This window comes from Halyomorpha halys, unplaced genomic scaffold (assembly GCF_000696795.3).
Source record: "Halyomorpha halys isolate HHAL.00 unplaced genomic scaffold, Hhal_1.1 Scaffold305.1, whole genome shotgun sequence".
Taxonomy (NCBI): Eukaryota; Metazoa; Arthropoda; class Insecta; order Hemiptera; family Pentatomidae; genus Halyomorpha; species Halyomorpha halys.
The window spans coordinates 1,308,153-1,329,830 of record NW_027105918.1 but is presented as its reverse complement, the minus strand read 5'-3'; the positions used below and the strand labels follow the sequence as shown (position 1 = coordinate 1,329,830).

The 21,678-nt window shown below is 31.2% G+C and overlaps 1 protein-coding gene across 4 annotated transcripts in view; it reads right to left on the bottom strand.

Moving 5' to 3' along the window:
- Window positions 1-21,678, bottom strand: part of Eip75B (Ecdysone-induced protein 75B) — a 180,266-nt gene that overhangs the window by 12,311 nt on the left and 146,277 nt on the right. For 2 of the 4 annotated variants that reach the window (XM_014421138.3, XM_014421140.2), the window contains exon 2: window positions 5,122-5,210. In XM_014421138.3, coding sequence (XP_014276624.1) covers window positions 5,122-5,210 — 89 coding nt within the window. Of the gene's footprint in view, window positions 1-2,390; window positions 2,511-5,121; window positions 5,211-5,299; window positions 5,502-21,678 lie in introns of those variants that run through there. The other 2 variants (XM_014421139.3, XM_014421141.3) reach the window with 2 other exon arrangements.

Below are 21,678 nucleotides of genomic sequence, written 5' to 3'. Positions count from 1 at the left end.
ATGAAAAATAATTTATTTGTTATTTAGAAGAGATAAAATTTTAGCAGAAGTGATAAAGCTGTAATAAATTTAAAAACAAATTGTTTTGCTGATTGATTGAACCTTTAAATAATATTTAGGACTTATACCAAGACGTAATCTATGAAACAATGAGGTAGACCGGAAGAAAACGAAAGGTAAATCGTAGAAAGCTAACATCAACTAAACACTAGCCAAGTATAACTAATTAGTGCGAAGAGATTGATCCAGGAGGCATCGTTGTGTAAGGACTTTCGCGAGGGGCGGGTTCGACGACCGTTCAGCGACCCCACTTCTAGGAAAACTCAACGCCAGCGAGCTCTAGGTGAAACTTGACATTTCGGCTGACCCTACCACCTCTCCGCTATTGGCGTAAGTCTGTCGCCACTCTTTCTTCACCCGCTAGTCTCCTTTCTAGCAAAAGTTCGCCCTATAGGCCTCTCTCCTTCATAATTAAAGAGAAAGAACAAGATCAAGAAAATAAAAAATAAAATAGCTTTATTTTGAACAATTTCAAGTCCCCTCTCTAAAAAAAGATGTCGGGAATTCCTAAACGTTGATAAGAAATTTCCCAGTATTATAAGTCCCTCACCATTCCTGGAAACGCTGAGCATAGCGCTCCTGGAATTCACGCATCAGATTAACCGCGATTATGCATGAAAGAGAGGAATGGCTCTTTTTGGCGGGTTCAACGCCCGTGAGAGGTAAGTAGGCTGAGTTGCGAAACTGTGCCACAGCGCTGTAGGACGATGTCGAGTTGGGATTGTGCAAACTCCCCTGGACAACCCCTTTCACCTGAGGCAAGGACGGCAGGCGTCAGGGGCCCCTTGCTGGATTGTGGTTCCCAACGTCCGAAATTTACACCTGGTAGGTCAAACGATAACTAACAATTTAAATAAGATAGAAAAGAGACTTATTCACCATATGCCATGTAAATCATATGTATATATGCAATGAACTCCCTCTTCACTGATAATGACAAAGGGAAATTATTATAGAAGTTTTAGTATCAAATGAAGATTATAAATAATATATTTATTGATCAATACTGAACTAAAGAATGTTTCGCTCCACGGACAGAATGGCGATGTAGACCCTCGGACAATTAGATACATTTGACATGCTAAGACAGATAGAGAGCTGATCCTCCAACTCTAGACAGACAATGGCCTGCAGGTCGGCTTTGGCAACGATAGTGGGTCGCTTGTTGGCCAACACCGGGGTCGTTGCCCGTCTTTGGAGGGGGTGAAAGTACGTGTTGCGTAAGTTACCACCGCCGAAACGTCCCAGCGTCGCTCTCCCCTTGCGACACCTCCAGGTGGTGGATCAACGGGTGGGGTTGCTTGAATAGCACCGAAAAACCAACATAATTGGCTGATTAGAACGGCATAAAACTTAGAATGTACTCGACAACCAATGAAATTTTTGAAGGAAGATGATTTAAATCCATCATCCTTATAACTTTCTCTGAAACAGTCTTCCGATTTAGGAAGAGATTACAATAATAATAAAAGAGAAGTTATATAGTAGAATAACAACTGTTATATATAAACGACAATAGGCTGCAGAAAACTACTAGACATTCCGAAAAACTTCTTGACCAGCGGAAATTATTAAAAAAAAAAAGTGATAGGGTCAGCGAGTGCAACGACCAGGAGATATTATTTTCTTACAGCGTAGACTATTTGGCCCATATTCGTCCCGACCCAGTTCTAAAAAAAGGAACCAAATTAGTCCAGCGAGTTCGTTCAACTCCCAGCAACACCAGCAGAAATAAATAGAAGGCTATACAGGCATCTTCTCCCTGGACAAAATGAAGACTTTATGTGTTAAAATCATGTAGAGCAATAAGATATAGACATAAAGCAACGTCACTGACTTGGAAGAATTAGAGGTTTCGTGTGTAAACAGAGGCTAGGTAGTGAGATAGTAAAAAATAAAAGGAAAATAAAGAATAAAGGGGCCATGCGCCCCAGATCTGATGGCGGGTTCAACGCCTCCCTTCGGTCTAGATCCTTCTTTGAATAAGCTCCTTCCTTGGTCTTCGTCACTTCCTCGCTCTGTCTTATATAACCATTCTCTCTACACAAACCCTAATTCTAGAATTATTATTTGTATGTCGTTCTAATTTATGTACTGAAAGGCAATAATAACAACATAAATAAAACAAAAAGTGCATATATTAAAAAACATTACTTGAATATTTTCAATCAAAATTAAGGAATTTTATATATGTATTTTTTTTATTTATTTTATAAATAATTTTAATTTTACAATGAATATTCAAAGCAACGAAAAATAATTAAAACGGTCCATATATTAAAATTTAAATGTTATAAACCATAAAAGATAAACAGAGGGAAGTATATTACCAAAAATTGAATGAGCGGGAGCCTGACTGTATCATGGTGTGCAGGGCATTCGCGGTCAATGCACTGCATAACTGCACTTCCTACAGCCATTCTTTGCAACGACTATACCCGTCTAGTCGGCGCTCGCTAAAATTGTTCAGATAAAATCAATATCTCTCTATATATCTATTATAAATTTGTCAGAATTATTTGAATAAGAAAGTATAACTTCAAAATATCCGTAGAATTAATTTTTTAAATAATTTAATGGCTTGGGAGCCGACTGTTGTATAAAAACAAATAAATTTGGGAATTAATTACAATATTTTCGTTTGCTTTCCATAAAGTTATTTATTGTGTTAATTCATCCAACATCTTTACCTATTATATTATAGGTAAAATGTATAGAACTTTAAATGACAAGTGCGGACTTTTTTTAACTGCTCTACTGTTTTATGTAGCTGTTCATATTCTTGACTCAAGTCTTTTAATAAAAAAAAACTATGTATTTATATATTTTACTTATTTTTTTATATTTATTTTTTACTTTTTATATTTTTTAATTTTGTTTTCCTGAAATATATCGGTATCTAGGAAGGTAATTCTATATAATTAAATCAGAAAACATTAAAACATGTTATATTTCTTGTCTACCTTCTATAGAGGCATTTTTAATACTTGCAAAATCATAAGATGATTGTAGTGTCATGATAAGACACTACAAATACGTTCGAGGCATCATAAGTTCTAAGGTTGTAACGTAAGTAAAGTATTAGATGTATCAGATTATTTTCCAAACACTTTACATAATTAGGGTAACATCGTGATGCAAACACATTCACATACACATAGATACAAAGTATCCCCCCCCCCGAAGGCTAACGGTGCTCTGACGTCACCGGTGCAAGGACCCAACAGGTCTCCGACCCCGCTGCACCGTTATCTCGGGACCCTGGAGAGTGCATTCTGCCTGTCTGCTATTGCAATCCTAGCTCTTATCTGGCTATCCTACGGGTGCGTTGCACTTTCTTAACTTTGGAGTTAAACTGACGTGCCGATCATTTCGATTCCTTTAATATTGAATATATATATTTTTTTTAAAATCTGAAGTCATATCATATTGTTAGGAAAGCTTTATAATATATTCTCCGCCTTTTAATGAAAGGTCAATAACTCCCAGTTGGTAAACAGCATTCCGTGAAGGATTGACGGGTGACAGAAGGTGGGCGTCGGGGTCTTTAACCCCAAGGTAGTTCTGGCTAAGGGACTATAGATAGGGCACTAACCACATCGTGTTTATCTCTGTAATGTCAGGGTCTCTTTTTATTTTTTTTTTTATGGGGAAGAGTAATTATACCCCCCCCCCCCCCAAAAAAAGGAGAAAAAAAGAAGAGTAAACTAGAGTTAGTTTGGCCCTAGGCTCTTTGGTTCTAGTTTATCTGTCATGACAGGAGCGACTAATATCAACTGATATAATATCAGAAAAAATGTAATAATATGAAAGTAATAAATAAAAGCTTAAAGCTTAAAGAAATTTATGTATAAAAGAGAAAAATTACTACAAATGTATCAGGGATTGTCACAAGATAGGGCGCTAGTATATACCAGACCCGCACAACATCTTCTAGTGCCCCACTCAAAAAATAGGCAACTAGACTACTAATATTATTCTTGTTCATAAAAAAAGTAAACAATGGAAAGATTACATACATATTACTTAAAAAATGTACATATACATTACTAAAGTGGCTCTTCCCTTCAGAAAAAATATCAGTTCAATTTTGAAGATGATACAATTTTAATTATTAAACAAAATTTCACAATTTTTGAATATCTTACAAAAAATAAAAATAAAATTGTACAGAATGGAAATGTGATAAAATTATTAAAATATCAATTTTTTTATATACATAAAATGATCAGGAACAATAAAACAAATATAAAAAAAATTGATTATAAAAAAATATAAAAATTAATTTCAAATCCGCCTTAATACAGGAAACCCAACAGTGGCGCAGCCAAGCGGAGAATAGCAGAACTAGGGAGAAAGTACCTCCCCCGTCCATAGAAAGCGACAGTCAAGAGAAAGGGGTGAACTTTCTTTCTGGGGTGAAAGTAGTGACGTAACGTATCTCTTATCTAATTCCATCTCCTTTCTGGTTCAGCTCTAGTCTCGTCCATTTATGAGACTAGAATATTAAGATGGTATTATCCAAATTGTTATTATTTATTTTATAACATAAAAATAATCTTAGTCACAAAATAAAAATAATAATAATGATAATAGGTTTAAATAAAGAGTACATGGAAAGTGTGAAATGAAAAAAATACTTTTAGTGATAAGATGCTAAAAAGCAGTCTCGTTAAAATTGATAGTACTATCATGCATCATGACAAGTAAAAGTGAGTTGGATGTTGTTGCAATTTTAAAAAAATGTTGTTGTAATATTATTCTTGTTATAAAAACATATTTCTAATAAAAAGTTGGGATAAGAGCATTAAAAAATCAAAAGGTAATAAGTAAAAGTAATCCAAACAATGTGATTAAGAGCAAAAACAATCTGGGATGAGACATTAAAAAAAATGATATATCTGAGACAAAAGAAGTCACAGACCTAACTAATAATAGCGCAGTGGCCTCAAGACCGCTTGGCCTTGACTGCGGAGTCAACGCTCTTGCGAACATTTCCTTTGTCTTTTACTGATTCCTCCTTAGATATGATAACAGCTTGTGATAGTAATATTGGCTTACCTTGCATCCTTCGCAGGAGTGTACCCCATAATGGAATCCGGACGCTTTGTCACCGCAAACGCGGCACAGAACTGTCGTTCCGTCGAATTCTGGAACAAAAATGGAGAATGCGTTAGAGGATGTGTGTGAGCATACAGGACATGGTTGAATATTGGACAGAGAGCATTGGCGAGCAGACCTATATTCAACTGGGCGTCGGCACTTTGGACGAACTGCTCGGGTACCCTAGGCGGGAGGGTGGCAGGCTGGTAGTGGTGCTGAGGCACCCTGTTGTCGTAGAGCATTCTTGTCAACACATTCACAACTATTACACTAAAACTTCGGCACTCTATCAATGAGAAATATTGCGCACTGCTCTGCAGTTCCTCACAGGTCGAGTCACAGCGAGAGAGTGAAAGGACGAACAGCAAGTTCAATGCTCAGGGGAAGTGGGGTGGGAGAGGTTCGTTGCCCTCCCTCCCCTCCGTAGTGGGGCGGGGCCTCTTCCTATTGGCCCGCAGACTACCCCCACCACCGAGGTCAGTGACCTTGACAGAATTACCCAGAGCACTGGCCAAGGCCACGCGCCCCCACCTCCTGCAAATATTACTCCTGACAACAACACAATAACCAACTCGCTGTGGCTAAAACTGTTTACCTCTCATCATTATTTAGTTCCGATCCTATTTGTCAATAACCATTTGAATGGTTGCGCAACCACAATACTCCTTTTGAAGGATGTATATCAGTTTCGCACTGATATTTATTCTACTATATCCCAAATTCATACCGTCCCTTACCTCTCGTAGAAAATTCTAAAAAATCTATAGCAACTAAAATTCATGTAAAAAAATATATATATTTTACCCAATGATTATAAAACAAATGGACCAAGACTATTAATTACTTTACAATAATAAATTAAGAATACACATTAAACTCAACTATAATGATAAAATTTGAAATGTTTTAGTGATGAAGATATTTAATGAAATGTTATCTACTAAACGACTAACAATGCCAAAATAATACATCAGAAAACGAAATTAAAACCAAGATAAGACAAGGAAAGACGCCATGGAGTGGAAGTAAAATCTCAAACAAGATAGTCACTGAGCCCGAATGTGCTATAAACACTAACACCTCACAGTAAAATAATTAACGAGTATTCTTTTATCTTTTTTTAATAATAAAATGGTATTAATTTTTAAACAATTAGATTAATATTTAACCAATTTCAATTCATCAGTTGATGTAGTTTATAAAGAAAATGGAAAGGAGATCTCTCGGTCAATATACTCAAGGAGGTTGAGTAAGAAGACCTTCAGTCTCACTCCCCACACAATCCTCAACCGAGAACTATTTTCTAACATGTTAACAACCTTTAATGTAATATGTTTTTTAGTTTACTAAGCAAATTAAAATTCCATCCTTTTAAAAAATGTATGAATTTTTTTTTTGGTTTTTTCACTTCTATGATTAACTGCATAGAGACATCAAAAGAATAAAATATCGGTTAGCGAATAATTGTCAGAAATAACTAAAAAATATATAAAAAGCAATAATATTTTTGTTGTTCTGTAACCAGATATAGCTGGTAGAGGGTGCGACGACCTTGGCGCTAGAAAGCTGAAGCGGGAAGAGAGAGTGGCGCGAAGAGAAGAAGGGCGGGAAAAAACTGAGAGAAAACGAAAGTGAACTGTAAACGAAGCATATCATCATGTCGGCCAACAATAAATTACATAATGTATTGCCACAATACTCAGCTCACTTTGTGTCTATGCAATTTAAAAAAAAAAGTTGAGTAAATCGGTTGGGAGGGTAATAACGCAGCAGTTCGTCCAATGGGGAAATCCATTATATTTAATAAACATTTCTACAAAAAAATAAATAATAAATGAACAATTCACTTGAATTTACCCTTATTAACAATAATTGACAAATATATATCACAACATTAAAAAAACACAAGATCATCACTTATGCTGGGATACCTCATAAGTCCAAAAAAAATCTTTATGACATTTAATGTTTTTAGAGTAAAAAAAAAAAATACATTTTTGAAGAATATTCTATAAAAAATGAATACAACTATTTTGGAAGATTATTTTTAAAATATCAAGGTAACATTTCATAAAGGCGAGGACTATTTATATTTTAAAAAAGTTAATCTGAAATACTTAGTTGACAGGAAAAAAGTACTGTGAATAATTTTCAGGTTCTAAAAAATTGTATTGTAGATTTTTTTCATACTTAAGAGATATTACAGCTTATGACTTCCATAAATATCTTACTAAATCTAATACATAAAAAAACCAAATGTACATCCTTGAAAATATACATACTAATATTAACTGTAATGAAGTATAACAAATATAAAAATTTAACTCTTTCAACGATTTAGAACTTGATACAGTTCATCAAACCAACACCTTAACATAATTTTTCCCTTTGTAATAAAATACTATTTAGAAAATCCAAAATAAGAAAGCGTTGATTCAAATTATTAAAAAATATATTCATCTACATTTATTATTATATAATATTCATCTTGTACAATATGTATATGTCATATTAATTGTATTATATTTATGTTGAGGTAAAATCCCAACAGAAGCTGGTTTGCCCGGAAGATGGGGTTTGCAGGTTCGGATCGATGATTTCTGGGGCAGGGTTCAGTGTCCGAAACAAGATCAGGCTTTGAATATGGTTTCTTGAGGGGAATTATAAATTTATTTAATTTATTAAATATATTTATAAATTTATTTGTTCAAGGTCCATTTATATATATATTTTTTAATATGGATAATTTTATTTTTTTCTTTGCCGAATCAATGTTTATTTTTTTTTTATTACCATAAACCATTAATTTAGGCTAGAGATTCTAGTATAAGTAATAATAGTTTACAGGCTTTGATGTCTTATTATTGTTTATATCTTATCAGAGATTTTAATAGAACGTATGTCGAAAAATGTGTATATAATGTTCTCACAAAAAGTCTTAATTATGACTATTTTGTGGTTGAAGGTTTGAAAACAAATAAATTTAGATAAAACAATCAAGCGAATCCCTGAATATCGACAAGTGATAAACTAATTTTAGTCAACCATTTTAATAGAGCCATGTAATTGGAAACACAAGGCTATCCAAGATAACATTTGAGACGCCCTTACTCTCTCTTATCATGTATCTGTTTTCGTTGTCTTAGTCTGATTATACAAACAAAAGCTGACAAATCATTTCGGACCACATGTCCACTTTTGTCCTATAGAAAAAGAATGACCATTTGTGACCAGGCCTCCCTGACCTGCAATACTTCGCAACAGTTAGACATTATTCTGCAACGGAAGATTTATTGTTACCGTTTCAGAGAACTCACTAGAAGGGTTGCCCATTTTGCTCAGACTGATTTATATCTTCCAGGAATATCACATTTGATGCGCTTTCAACAATGTTTATCAACAAATTCGTATAACGCATGTGCAGAGTTAAAGGGAAGTATCTGAAAATTTTGCTAACTCAATTTTAGTTGCATGCTAACGTGGTAATCTATGTACAAGGACAAAAAGGCCTATTTGTGTGTTTAATACCACTAATTAAAAATATAAATTATTTTCAACCTGAAATGCGCAATTATGATTCAACCATATATCAAAAGTCAATATACCTACTTTTGGAAAGTTGTTTAAATAGGAATGAATATGTTCAAGATGTTATTTTACTTTAAGTTTACTTTTGAGGTTTATTTATTTATTTTTTCTTGTTATTATTATTATTTTTTTTCTTCTATTTCTTATTTTGCTATAATTTAATTTATATAATTGTAAATATGGTGTGAATGAGCTCTATGATCCCATTGTCTAAAGATATAAGACAGAATATTACACACTAATAAAAAAAGTAATAATGATAAGACCATCTCATGTAAATAAGTTAAATTTTTACTGAATATGTTGATTTGTAATATTAATTTGAAGAGGAATATAATATTTTCAAATAAATTGAATAATTGCCTGGAATGGAAGATCAATTTGTCAAAAAAATCTAACTATTCAGTACTCTAATTCTCTCAGACCTTTTCAATTACGCCACTATGTTATTGTAACGAAGTTATTCACTTTTATTGTCTAAGATGATTGTAAAACAGAAAATAAACACGTGCAAATATTTCGAGACTTACATCCACTGCCCCCTTTTCATCCACCTCCACCTTAGAGTATGAGTGCAATTTTCACGAAAGAACATACAGACCAGACCATTTATGACCGGTCCCCTCTGACCTGACTTCGCAACAGTTAAGCACTATTTGGCAACGGACAACCCAACAAAGATTTATTATGACTGTTTGTTTGACTTGTCTAAGAAAGTGGCATTTGCACGGGCAAGAAGGGTTGGCAATGTCTGACCGAGAATTGCACAGTCTGATTTATACTTTCCAGGAACGGCCTCTGGTATAGGCGAAGGCACAAACTTCTCCATCGCTTTTGGGGAGATATAAAAATGAAAGTGATATTAAAGAAAACGAAAGTGGGTGAAAGTTGTCGTTAGAAAGCAGAGAGCAGACTCCCCCGCTGGAGAGATTTCTCACACTCACTCTTACTTTCTAACAAGGAGGTCGGTAATCACAAATGTTTCCTCTTAATAATAATCACAAGACCGTGCTCTCCCCTGACCACTGAGCAGGGAACACCCTTGTTTTCATTTCTATTTAAGCTTCAATTATTTATTCTTCAACAAAGATATGTAAGCGTTGAAAACTAAGCTATACATAGTTCAGTGGGTTCGGCCTGAATCTCCTACTACGAATTATCATAAGAACTCTCCAGTTATTCAAGCTTTCGTTTTAAAAAATCCGATGTGAATATATAAGCCGTGGAATCACTCAGTTCTCGTCACCATAAATTTTCTTAATTAATAACTGAATGGATTAACTTGAAATGCTTTTAAAAGTCAGATATGCTTGTGACCGACTTGGTTTGACGTCATAAAAAGGGGCTCTCGACCAACAAATCATCTGAATACACAATTCTACAGAAAATCTCTGTGTATACATCTATCCAATGAATATATGAAAACCTAACAACAGAAACTTCCCAAATTCTCTATAGGGTATATTGGCGGATTTCTAAAACTAATCTGAATTAGAACTTTAATGGAGCAATAATCTAGTACAATAATAATATTGGTAACCAATAAATATATAGAACAGTAAACATATTGATTATAAATTTTAATGTGAAAATAAAATAATGTTTAATTGGTCAAAGTTAGCAACTTAGAGAAAGAAGTAAATGTCATATTGTTAACAATAAATAAATAAAAAAATAAGACCTTGCAATATAACAGCACAATATTTCCACGTGTGGAAATCGAAGAATGCAACTCAAGAAATGAAATAACCAGTAACCAAGCATTACAATAATAATAATGTAAAATATATTTAATATAATAGAAACTATTATTGAAAGTTTTAGTTTAGACAGATTACCAAAAATAAAAAAATAAATATTTTTGATATATAAAAATATATTCTATATATTATGTATAGTTGACCGTAAAAATTGATATATAGGGAGATGGTCAGGGTTGCGGTCAAAAGAGAAATATTTTTATTTCTCTTTTGACCGCAACCCTGACCATCTCCCTATATATAAAAATATATATTTCTACATTAAAGGCTGTGATCGGTAAATTATGGTACGTTCATAGACATTAACAAAACATAAAATAAAATAAAATATTAGAATATGAAAAATAATGCCATTCTGATGGACAAAAGTTTTAAAACCTATTTTTTAAAAATCTTTTGACTCAGAAAAATAAGACTGTTTTTATAGGAAAAAAAGTATTTCGGAATTTTCGATCTAATTTAATTTGGTAATTTTTCTGATAACAAATGTTTTTATATATACATATGAGTGTGTGTGTCTGTGAGATGTGTTTAGATAACCGATATAAATAGAACTAAGGTCGTCTTTCAACCGCATAACAGCGGACAGTAAATATCTTCTGCGACTTGGTATTCTAAAATAAAACCAGAGTCCTCTACGAAATAAATTAGAACGCGGCAGATGAGGGGGTGGGGAGGACAAAAATCGACCAAATATGGGGGCGTAAGAGAGAAGAAAAAACAAACAGAGAGAGAGAGAGAGGAGAGGAGAGGAAAAAGAAGCAAAAGAATGGAGGTAAGCGACCTGAGGCAGGCCAAGGACTGAGGAGGCCATCGCCCCGTAACCTCTTCTGCAATGGGGCCGCCGTTCTTCTACATCTCCTCCCATATCATCTCTCCATCATGGAGGAGATCCAACAGTAATAATAGCTAGTATAATTAAAAATATTAATAGGACAATTTAATAAATATAATATAAAAATTTTTTAACATAATTTAAGCAGAGATGAGACAATAGAAGGATAAAATTTGTTTCCTACATATTTCAATCAGTAAATTTAATGGCTTAATATATATATAAAAAAAAATAAATAAAAATTTACATTTAACAATGATTTCATACAGAAAATTTGTCTTACAAATTATGAAATAGATTAAAGGTGAAAAATACACAAAATTGCAAAAAATTTAGTAAGACAACATTCAAATAGGTTATTATACTCAAAACGGTCAATTTCTCAAAAATATTTTAGGGAATACTCCTCAGACCTCCGGAAACTTTTGAATTTCTGGCCGAGGCACCGCCGTTCTTACCCCATCAGAACTCAATACACCCCTTAAATTACAAATATTAGAAAAATGGTAGGCCAAGTGGGATGAAAGCTCTCCCTGTAAATTAAAAGAAATAAAACGATCAGTAAAACCATGGTCGACATCCTACCGCAACAGCCGCAGGGAGGAGGTTGCTCTGGCCCGCTTGAGAATAGGTCATACTCTCCTCACGCACTCTCACCTGATCAGAAAACTGCCACCTCCAACGTGCAAATATTGTCAGTCCATTCTTACGATTAGACATATTTTCGAAGAGTGTCCTCACTATTTGCCAGCAATAAACAGGATAGGACTGACCCCAAATTTATCCGAAACTCTCGCAGATGAGGAAGCTAAAATTACACGAGTATTTGAATTTTTAAAAGTACATCGCCTTCTTTATAAATTATAACTCATCTTCGATTTTTATGTTTTTTATTTAATTTATATTTTTTTTTAAATTATTTTTCTATTTTTTTTTTAATTTTCTATTTTTTATTATTTTTTTTTTTTATTTTTACTTTTATCATCCCATGGGCGTTGATGACCAGAGGGTTTCACGCCTTTAAGCAACAATCAACCAACCAACTTTTGAATTTTGCCCCTCCCCCAATAACTTGTTGCAGTAAATTCTGATAATGAATGTTATTTAATCTATTTATAATGAATGTTAAAGTTTATTCACATTGATGAATGTATTGTCTGCTCTTGGTATTTTTCTTTACTGAGAATAGTTTACAAAATGCATAAATAAGAGAAAAATATTTTTTTTATTTCCTTGAGCTCGCGGATTAAAAACTAGTTGATGAACAAGTCCTATCACTTATTGGATATATATAAATATGTATATAGATATACACTTTTCCAACATTTAAATAGCTTTAGAATAATTCGGGTTTCGTCCAAGAGAAATTGAGCTACTCGTAGCATATAAAGAGATAATTCTAGTTCAATATTATTATTAATATAAAAATTCATTACATGATTAATTGAAAAAAAAAATCAACATAGTAATTATTTTTGTTTTTATCTTTATTTTAAATTAAACAAAATAAAACCTATATACCATACCCTGGCTTTCAACAATAGACAAATATTTTGATTTTTTTTTTACCAACAAAATATTAATAATAAGACAACAATCCTACCTTATATTAATCAATCACTATTTTTTCCGAAAAACATTTTGATCTCATAGATATAATACGTTTAAAGGTAAAAAAAAATAATGAAACTAAATAATCCACTACATTATTGTTACGAGAGTGAAAAATTGCAATCTAAGCGGAATTATCTAAATCTCTTTGGATTTTATCTGAACCTAAAAAATGTAGATTTTATTTTTGTAAAAATATCAATTTAGATATTTTCAAGAGTTAAATGGTTCAGAGATAAGATTTGAGGATATCCGCCTGATTAGGAATGGAAAATTACAGGTGCAATTATTTAATTCGACACTACTCACCTACATACACATTTCAGGCTTAGGTTATTGAATTAAAAATATATTATTATGATTTAATGAATAAAATAATAAATCAGTATAGTAAATGTCAATATTCCAATAGTCAATATTTATTTATTGGATCTATCTATACTTTAATTTAATATCTAAAACTTATAAATAAGAAATTAATATAATTAAAAAAATAGAAATAAAAAAATTATAAATAAGAAGGAAATATATTATAAGAACCACTGATGAGTTTATGATGGGATTTATATGCGAGTATATACTGAATTGAATAGGAGAAGAATTCGAGCCCAAAAGTTAAACTTCATATACTTGATTTTGGTTACCCAAATAAGCCTTGAGTTTGGAGAAAGTAGATATAAGTGTTTTTGTGATCGGAATATTTAGATGTAAATTTTAGATCAGCTTCCTCAAAAAATGTTTAAAAAGATTTAGACAACGGAACTGCAAATTTCGATAATATAGATGAATGAAAAAAAAAACTAAAAGTTTTTAATGTGTTTATAATTGTATCGTTATAAACAAATTTTTACTACTTTATGTAAACATTAAAAAAAAAAAAGTATATAATTTTAAATTCCTAATGTTGAAATAATTTACGCGTTAGAACTAGTCCAAATTGTAAAAAAAATTGGTTAAAAATGTTGTTCAAAGGGTTACTAAAATTGAAAAATAATACAAACACCTCTGAAGTTAAGACATATGAATTTTTAAGATATAATGTTGAATTCGAATAGAAAGAATATATATTGTTGTCAATATTCCCAACAAGTGAATAGATCTAACCCAAAAGAGTTGGGAGAATTAAAATTGTTAAGAAATTTAATAATTCTTTCCCCCACCCTTCTAACAAATCGTAACAACTCCTGTTGGATTCAATAGTACAAAAATATTCCCTATTAAACAATTTTTGTTTAAAGATTTAATAAGAATTTTTTTGCCGATGATAAATATTAAAATATAAAGCGAGAGCTTGAAGGAATCAAATCTAGTTAACACAATTCGCTAAGACAAAGCTGACCTTGGTGGGCCCTAAGACCGAACTCAGCCGGAAATTGCCGAGCGGGGCCGATGACCTATCAAACACTTCTCACTTTTTATAAGACGTCAAGGAAATCTTGTCCAAGATGGCTAACCCACTAGCCTCCTCCAGTCTTTTTTATCTCCTCGTGTCCTTCGCTTGGTCCTTTTCTTCTTTCTTCTTACTTTGAAAGAATTCTTTATCAAAGGAGAGGTTGAGATTGCAGGTAACTTGCAGCATGGCTTGGACAACGGCCTGTGCCCCATGACTTCAAGTTGCCAATTCATCCCATTTTCATGTTATATAACAGACATTATTTGGACTCCTATAAAGATTCTAAAAGTAATTATTCCTTAATACTGTACGGAACTAATACCAGAACATTAGATATATTTATGAACATAAAAAATATATTGAAAAATTTAGGCTTTTATAAAGTGAGTTAATTTCGAAACTATGTTTTTAGACTTAACTCTCTTTACAAAGGAAAAACAAAAAATTCCTAGTTTACTTATATCAATGATTTATTTATTTTTTGTTTTCCTCAACTATAAACAAATTCAAAGGCTATATATAGTTAAAATAATACTTATTCAAAGACTGAATATATTGCAATAGGACCCTTGTCAGAACCCGAGCATACCGAGAAACACAGCTACCGCTGGAAACATTCCCATTACAAGCGCCCATCCTGGAAGGAATGAAAAGACTCGGGTCGTACCTCCGTACCATTAGGCTATTACGAGGACGATAGAATCCAGCTTTTTGTTGGTATACCCATGTCCTTCAGTTTCACTTTCTAGGCCGTTATGCAAGTGGACCTTCCATAAAACTGTTCCTTTCAAAAATACTTTAACAAACTCATTTTTTTAGATGTAGAATACGGGAGCGGTTAAGAGGGTAGCAATATTTAAGGCCCGGGGAGCGGTGATTGTAAATTACTGTCACTGCTTCGTTTTTTCTTTAGGTTTTTTTTTACTATCACTTTCGCTGGAAGCTATCGTCTCTGTGACAGATCACAGTTGGACAACGATGAGGCTTTTGATCTTTTATGGCTTCACTTACTGGGGTCCGGTATTCACCCATTTTTTCTGTGTTAAAGGGTCGGACTATTTCAGCAGTGAAAACATGTCACTTAAAGAAGTAGATTGTTAAAAAAAAAAGATATATAATAATATAGAAAAAAAATAGTCAGTAGTCTACTATGTTAGCAATGCGTTGCAGTAACGAGGACGTCGTTCTGGGGGAAAGGAGGATAATCTCTCATACAATAATTTGAAAACCCTAGAAGTTTGAAGAACCTACTTCAAACTACGAACGTGAAATAGTAGAAACGTGGAGCAGGAGGTGCACAAGCAAGCTTGAAAGTATGAAAGGAGAGGTAGAGCCTTGGCAATCCTCGAGCCGCAATCGCAGTAAGATAGTAAAAGTCTAACACGGCTTAGAATTGGATGTTCTAGATTGACCTATGCTCACTTAATGTCAAAAGAAATACTCCCAGGTATCCAATATAATATGAAATCTAGAACAAACGCCTACATTTTTGAAGAACAACCATTCTATGCAGACAATTAAACCAAAAAAGTGATAGAAGTAAAACAAACGAAATGGTATCTCTTATGCACTAGCTGGATACCTATGAGAAAATCTAATGAAACCATAGCAATTACTTTTATGACCCCCTTTATCGATATATGTTTTATTTTATAATGGTTTTATTCGATGTTTTTTAATTTTATTATGTAATTACTAATTTAATCAATTAATTATAACTCTGGTTATAAGGTGCTTAGGTTTCTAATTTAGAAAAAACAAAACTTGGAAAACACAAATCCGGTTAAAACTGAAATAAGTTAGAAGATGGCGTGGTCTTTTATGAAGGTTGTATATTGTTTAAAATTCTCCTTAACTAGAAGAAATAACTCCTAACTTTTAGCCTTTCAGTCGAATGTACAGTAATATAGTGGAGGCGCCATTTTATGTAGCAAATTACATTATAAAGTCCCTATAAAGACTTGAACACTCCAACAAAGTCAGTCCCTGGAATAGAATATTAAAATAACATCATCCATAGACTAACTTACAACATAAACCCACAGAGAGAGAGACATTGACATGTAACCGCTCTCTCACTTTTGCATATGAAGTTGAAATAATTAATGGTGGTTCTTTTTATACTACAAATGTGCGATATGGAAAGGTTTAAAGAAAAGAAAAAAAATTGTTTCAAAAACCGAAAGTAATTCTTCATATCTTCTGGACTATTATAGCCACTTATTTAAAGGATAATAACAAAAAAAACTAATATAATCTAAATCTGGCTAAATATTAGCGAAGATAAAACAAATAGATCCGTGTTTATAAGAATATATTCTTTGCATGTTCCCATGGAGACCCATTGTATCTGTACATTTCTGTAAGAAAACCTGCCTCCATATGCAACCTCCCACTGAATTATTGATTACCCAAGCTGATATTATCTATGAACGGTCCTCGTTCAGCTATATATGTGCGATATAGCATTAAAATGTATTCCAAGTTATTTTCAAAGAATTATTTCTAAAACGAAGAGAAAACGGGCAGGCGTTAAGACCGTTCTAAAGCAGGGAGTTTCCAATTTTTTAAAAATAAAACTGGAGTACTGTAAAAAAAAAATAAATAAAAATAAAAACGTCTAAGTTATTCTTTTTTTTCGTACCCTCCTCTGGAAAACTTTTTAGCAGATAAAAATATAAATATAAAAGGTACATACAATTGCTTAATCCTGAAACTAACTAAACAATAGTATAAACGTTATTCCTATGAGCACGTGGTGGTAAAAAAGAATTTTACCTCATCTTGGATCACTGATAAATTATGTATATTGGATCAATTAACTCCATTGTGAATAGTGACGTTAACAGCCCCCAAATAGAAGAAATTATTTACAACCTTATTGCTGTTAGTCGCCCACCTAAAGGAGGGACCTTACATAATAGCGGTACGTTTTACGACAGTACTAAGAACTGTGCAATAAACGGTTGTACAGTATTGACGTAACGGTGCCAAAGAGTATTTATGACGGTAGAGTGGCGAAATGGCACAGCACAATGGGATGGCAGGCACAAGTCCGAACGTTTAGGTACCAACTTTGGTGAAGGTTAGGTAAGTTTCTGCGGTAAAAATCCCAAGAAAATAACAGCATTTTTTTAAAAAATATTGCCTAAGAAAATTAAGTAAAAAAACATTTTAGCTACAAAATTATTTATTTTATTCAAAAAGCGATGGCATAATAATTACACGGTTGTATTAGTTTAATATAATTCAATATTTAAATCTGTGAATATATATCACGTACTCAATGCATCGCTTATGTAACGCAAAAATTAAATGGATTTTAAAGATTTTTAGTTTATATAAACTTTATAAAACTCATTTTCACTGAGTATCAAATTAAACTATTAGATGCTTATTCATATTCGTATATCCTTCATTTATGTTTTAAAGTAAAAATTATTTTTAATACAATAAACTTTATTGAAATAATAAAAATGTCATGTTCAAGGGCAATAATTATTCAGGCTGTTAGTATCCAATCATATCATCTATACATATTAAATAAAAACAGAAAAGTAAATAAGTAATATTATTAAAATAAAATAAAATAAAAATTGATTAAAAATTCTGAAAGATTCGAATTTTGGGTCCTGTTGTTAATGCATTTAGGGCGCCATTTTGTTGTTGATATGGAACAGCAAACATTTTTAAGAAACTCTGTTATAAATCTCTGGTCGCAATTTAAAAATATATTATTTTTGCGTTGTATTAAATTCATAACATTATTTATTTCTCTTAAATTTAATAAACATATTAAATTTTTAAACATAAAAATAAAGCCATTAACAAACTTCTGAACTAAAAATACACTGTCTATTCATACCATGCTGTCGAAAACAAGGCTTATGAAATAGTCATTATTGCATCCCACGTTGTTGATAAAATAAAAACTTATACAAGACTCATAAGTTTTAACTGGATTCATAATGTTTTGTTTGATCTAATAATTATTTTCTTATTTACTTAAATTCTCATAAAATTACTTTTATTATAGACATTTTTAATATCTTTTAAAGATAAAGAAAAAAAAAAAATTTCTTAACAAATTTTTTTCTTTATGTTTTTTTTCTTTCCTCCTAATAAATTATCTACTGTATACTATTTATTTTCCTTTAGACCCAATGTAATACAAAGTATTTTTAAAACACAATTTTGCAGTAAAAGTTAAAATATATTGCACACTAACAGATCCTTCTGAATAAAGAACTATACTGTCTAAAAATATTCTATATTCTATACTTTTTAACTAAGAAAATATCTTACCATTCTCAATTAATTCGTATGATATCATTTAAGAATGTTTGAATAGCAAACATGTTACTTTTGAATTAGAATTATTTTAAAATTACAATACTATTGAAAACATTAAATATACACATTTCTTTACAAGTTACATATGTATAAACCGTTGTAGAACATACCTATGATGGAAATAAAGCCTTTAAAATCGGTTACCACCATGTGGGCGTTCTATCAAGGTGTATGGTGGCCAGCCATCCGTAATTCCGTAGAACCTTTTTTTCTGTTTTCTAGACTTGTATAGAACACACGTAAAACGGTTAATTAAAATTATTATTTTAAATTATTGTTTTTTCTTCTTCTCATAAATGAATAATGATTCCCGAAAACATTATTATTAAATAAGGTATCACCCCAGAATTATAGATGAAAATTCAAAATTTTAATTAATCTTATTTTTCTATTCTAATAATAAATTATTAAATGTTGTAAGTAAGCAAACGATAAAAGTGTTATTTATTGATATTCACATTATATTGGATATGACACCATAAAATGTGTCTCAGACATTTTCAAGAAAAACTTTTTCTTTTTTTTAAGTAAAATAAAATAAAAATCAAGCAACATTTTCGAAGCTGGCTTTCGATTAGCAACGGCTTTACACTTGTAGGCCTTTGGCATGCCCACTCCCAGAAAATAAACAAGTGTAAGTCCTTGGCCAAGCGGCCTTGCTTCTCTATAGGGCTTTGCTTTACAAAAACAGTCTCACAATATCATGTAAACAGCTTCAAGTTTCCAAAGGATAATTATCATGTATGGTATTAATTACATTAACAGATATTTTTTATTAAAATAAGTAAACTTTTGTACTTACATCTATATACACTAACGGTCATTTTTTGGACAATTTGATGTCATTTAAGTTTTTAAAAAATCAATACTTATTGCAATAAATATTGATTTATATAGATCGAATATAAAAAAATATATGAAGTTTCGTTATTTCATTTTCGTTTATTTTTCTTTTAGATTTCTTTCTTAAAAATGGAAAAATTATTTGCTGCTAGGATTTTACTAAATCTGTATTCCTTATTATATATTATATCACACTGATAAATAAAATAATTTAAACTAATAATTTTAAAAATTATAAAAATCTATTTTTTTCTGGTTATTGTATTAAAAATCATTAGGACTATTATATACAACTCAATCAATTTTTTTGACTTATGATTCAAAAGATCTCTTATTTTAGAGAAAAATAGATGGTTTAAGAATGAATAAAATGAAACTAAAAATGAAGTAAATTGAACTTTAAAGGAATAAAATAATAAAATTTTAGAGAATTATAAAAAAAAAAATAGTAAAATACAATAAACTTTTATCTGGTGAAATTTAAATACGCAACCGGTCTAGACTAATCCCAAACTTAATTTTCTTTTACTTTATTTATTTAAAAATTAACCCGAAACCTTAACCTTATAATATGACGTTATTTTATTAGTTTCCATACCAAATGGTTTAATAAAATAATAATGAATGACAGAAATCAAAGAATTGTATTTATTGTTTCTTTAATATTTTCATAATTTGACCTAAGCAGTTCAATAGAAAAGAGAAAAAAACATTGTATCGCGTCACTTAATGTATATGAAGTAAAAAATAAAATATATAAAATACAAAATTTAGAAAATATTGTGAATGTGTAGGCACAGTTTTTATAAGAAAAAAAAATAGTGGTCTTAAAATTTTAACCGATATAGTTTATAAATATAAATAATTTAAATATATTGATAATTGTTGGGATATTTACACAGAATTACAATGAAATGTCTGAAAGGTTAGAGTTAATTTAAAAATCAAATAAGGCCTAACTAACTAAAATAATAATATTGGTTTAGATTATAAATAAATTTATGGGAGGGTTAAATTTTATATGAAAAAAGGGTTCAATGGAAGGTTTTTTAAAATTTTAATTGGTTAGTCAAATCTTCATTAAAACAGTCATTATTAATTTCGTAATTATTAAGAAATTAAAAAATAAATCTGTAGATAAACATTTTAGCCTACAATAATAAATTCCTTATAAATAAATAAAAATGGTCATAAATGTCTAGTTGGAGGATTATTTTATCAACTCTATACAAACAGGGACGTAACAGTGTAACGAAAATAACCCAGACTCCATCTTACGTAAGATGTCATTAATAAAAGAATAGGCCTTAAATATGTGGGTTATATAACCCAGGGGCATGAGGGTAGGTATATGGGAATAGGACTGTCCCAATTTACCTGCTCAACCCCACTGGGATTATAAACAGGCTATAAGGAGATGCCTAAAAATATGGCCCTGCAGCCGCTGATGCTCTTCTGACGTCAGCACCACTCCAAATATTCCTGGTCACTGACCCGTATTTCCAATTACCCAGATTACAATAGCTGATTTGGATTAATTTATTAATTTAAAATTAATTACATCGATTATTGATTCTAATTAAAATATCTATATAAAAAAAAAAAAGAATACAAATCCATCATAGTTAAATAACAATAACTAAAAAACATATGTGTATCAGAAGTAAATAATTTTCTTCAATTTAAAATTTAAAATTTTCTCCAGATTCAATTTTAACATCACCTTTATAATATTAAAACAAAATAAATAACGGAGATAAAGGCAATTAAATAATTAATCAAATTAATATCAAACACTTCAGAGATTAGGCGGGTAAATGAACTGGATAAATTAAAAAATTTTAGCAATTAATAAAGGATCTTACGTCATGTGTTAAAACTGTACCAGACAGTTTTGTCATATTAAAAACCAGTTATAAGAATATTATCTAACGTTGTAAATATATTACAAATTTCAATGAAATCCATGAAATTTAAAAGGCTATGAACGTTTTTCAAATTTTATTTCCAACAGATCAAATTAAAAGTGTTTAATTATATATAAAAAATTGACCGTAGAATTTCAAATACTGAAGAAGATGGTCAGGGTTGCGGTCAAAGGAGAAACAAGGTTTCTCCCCACTAAATAGTTG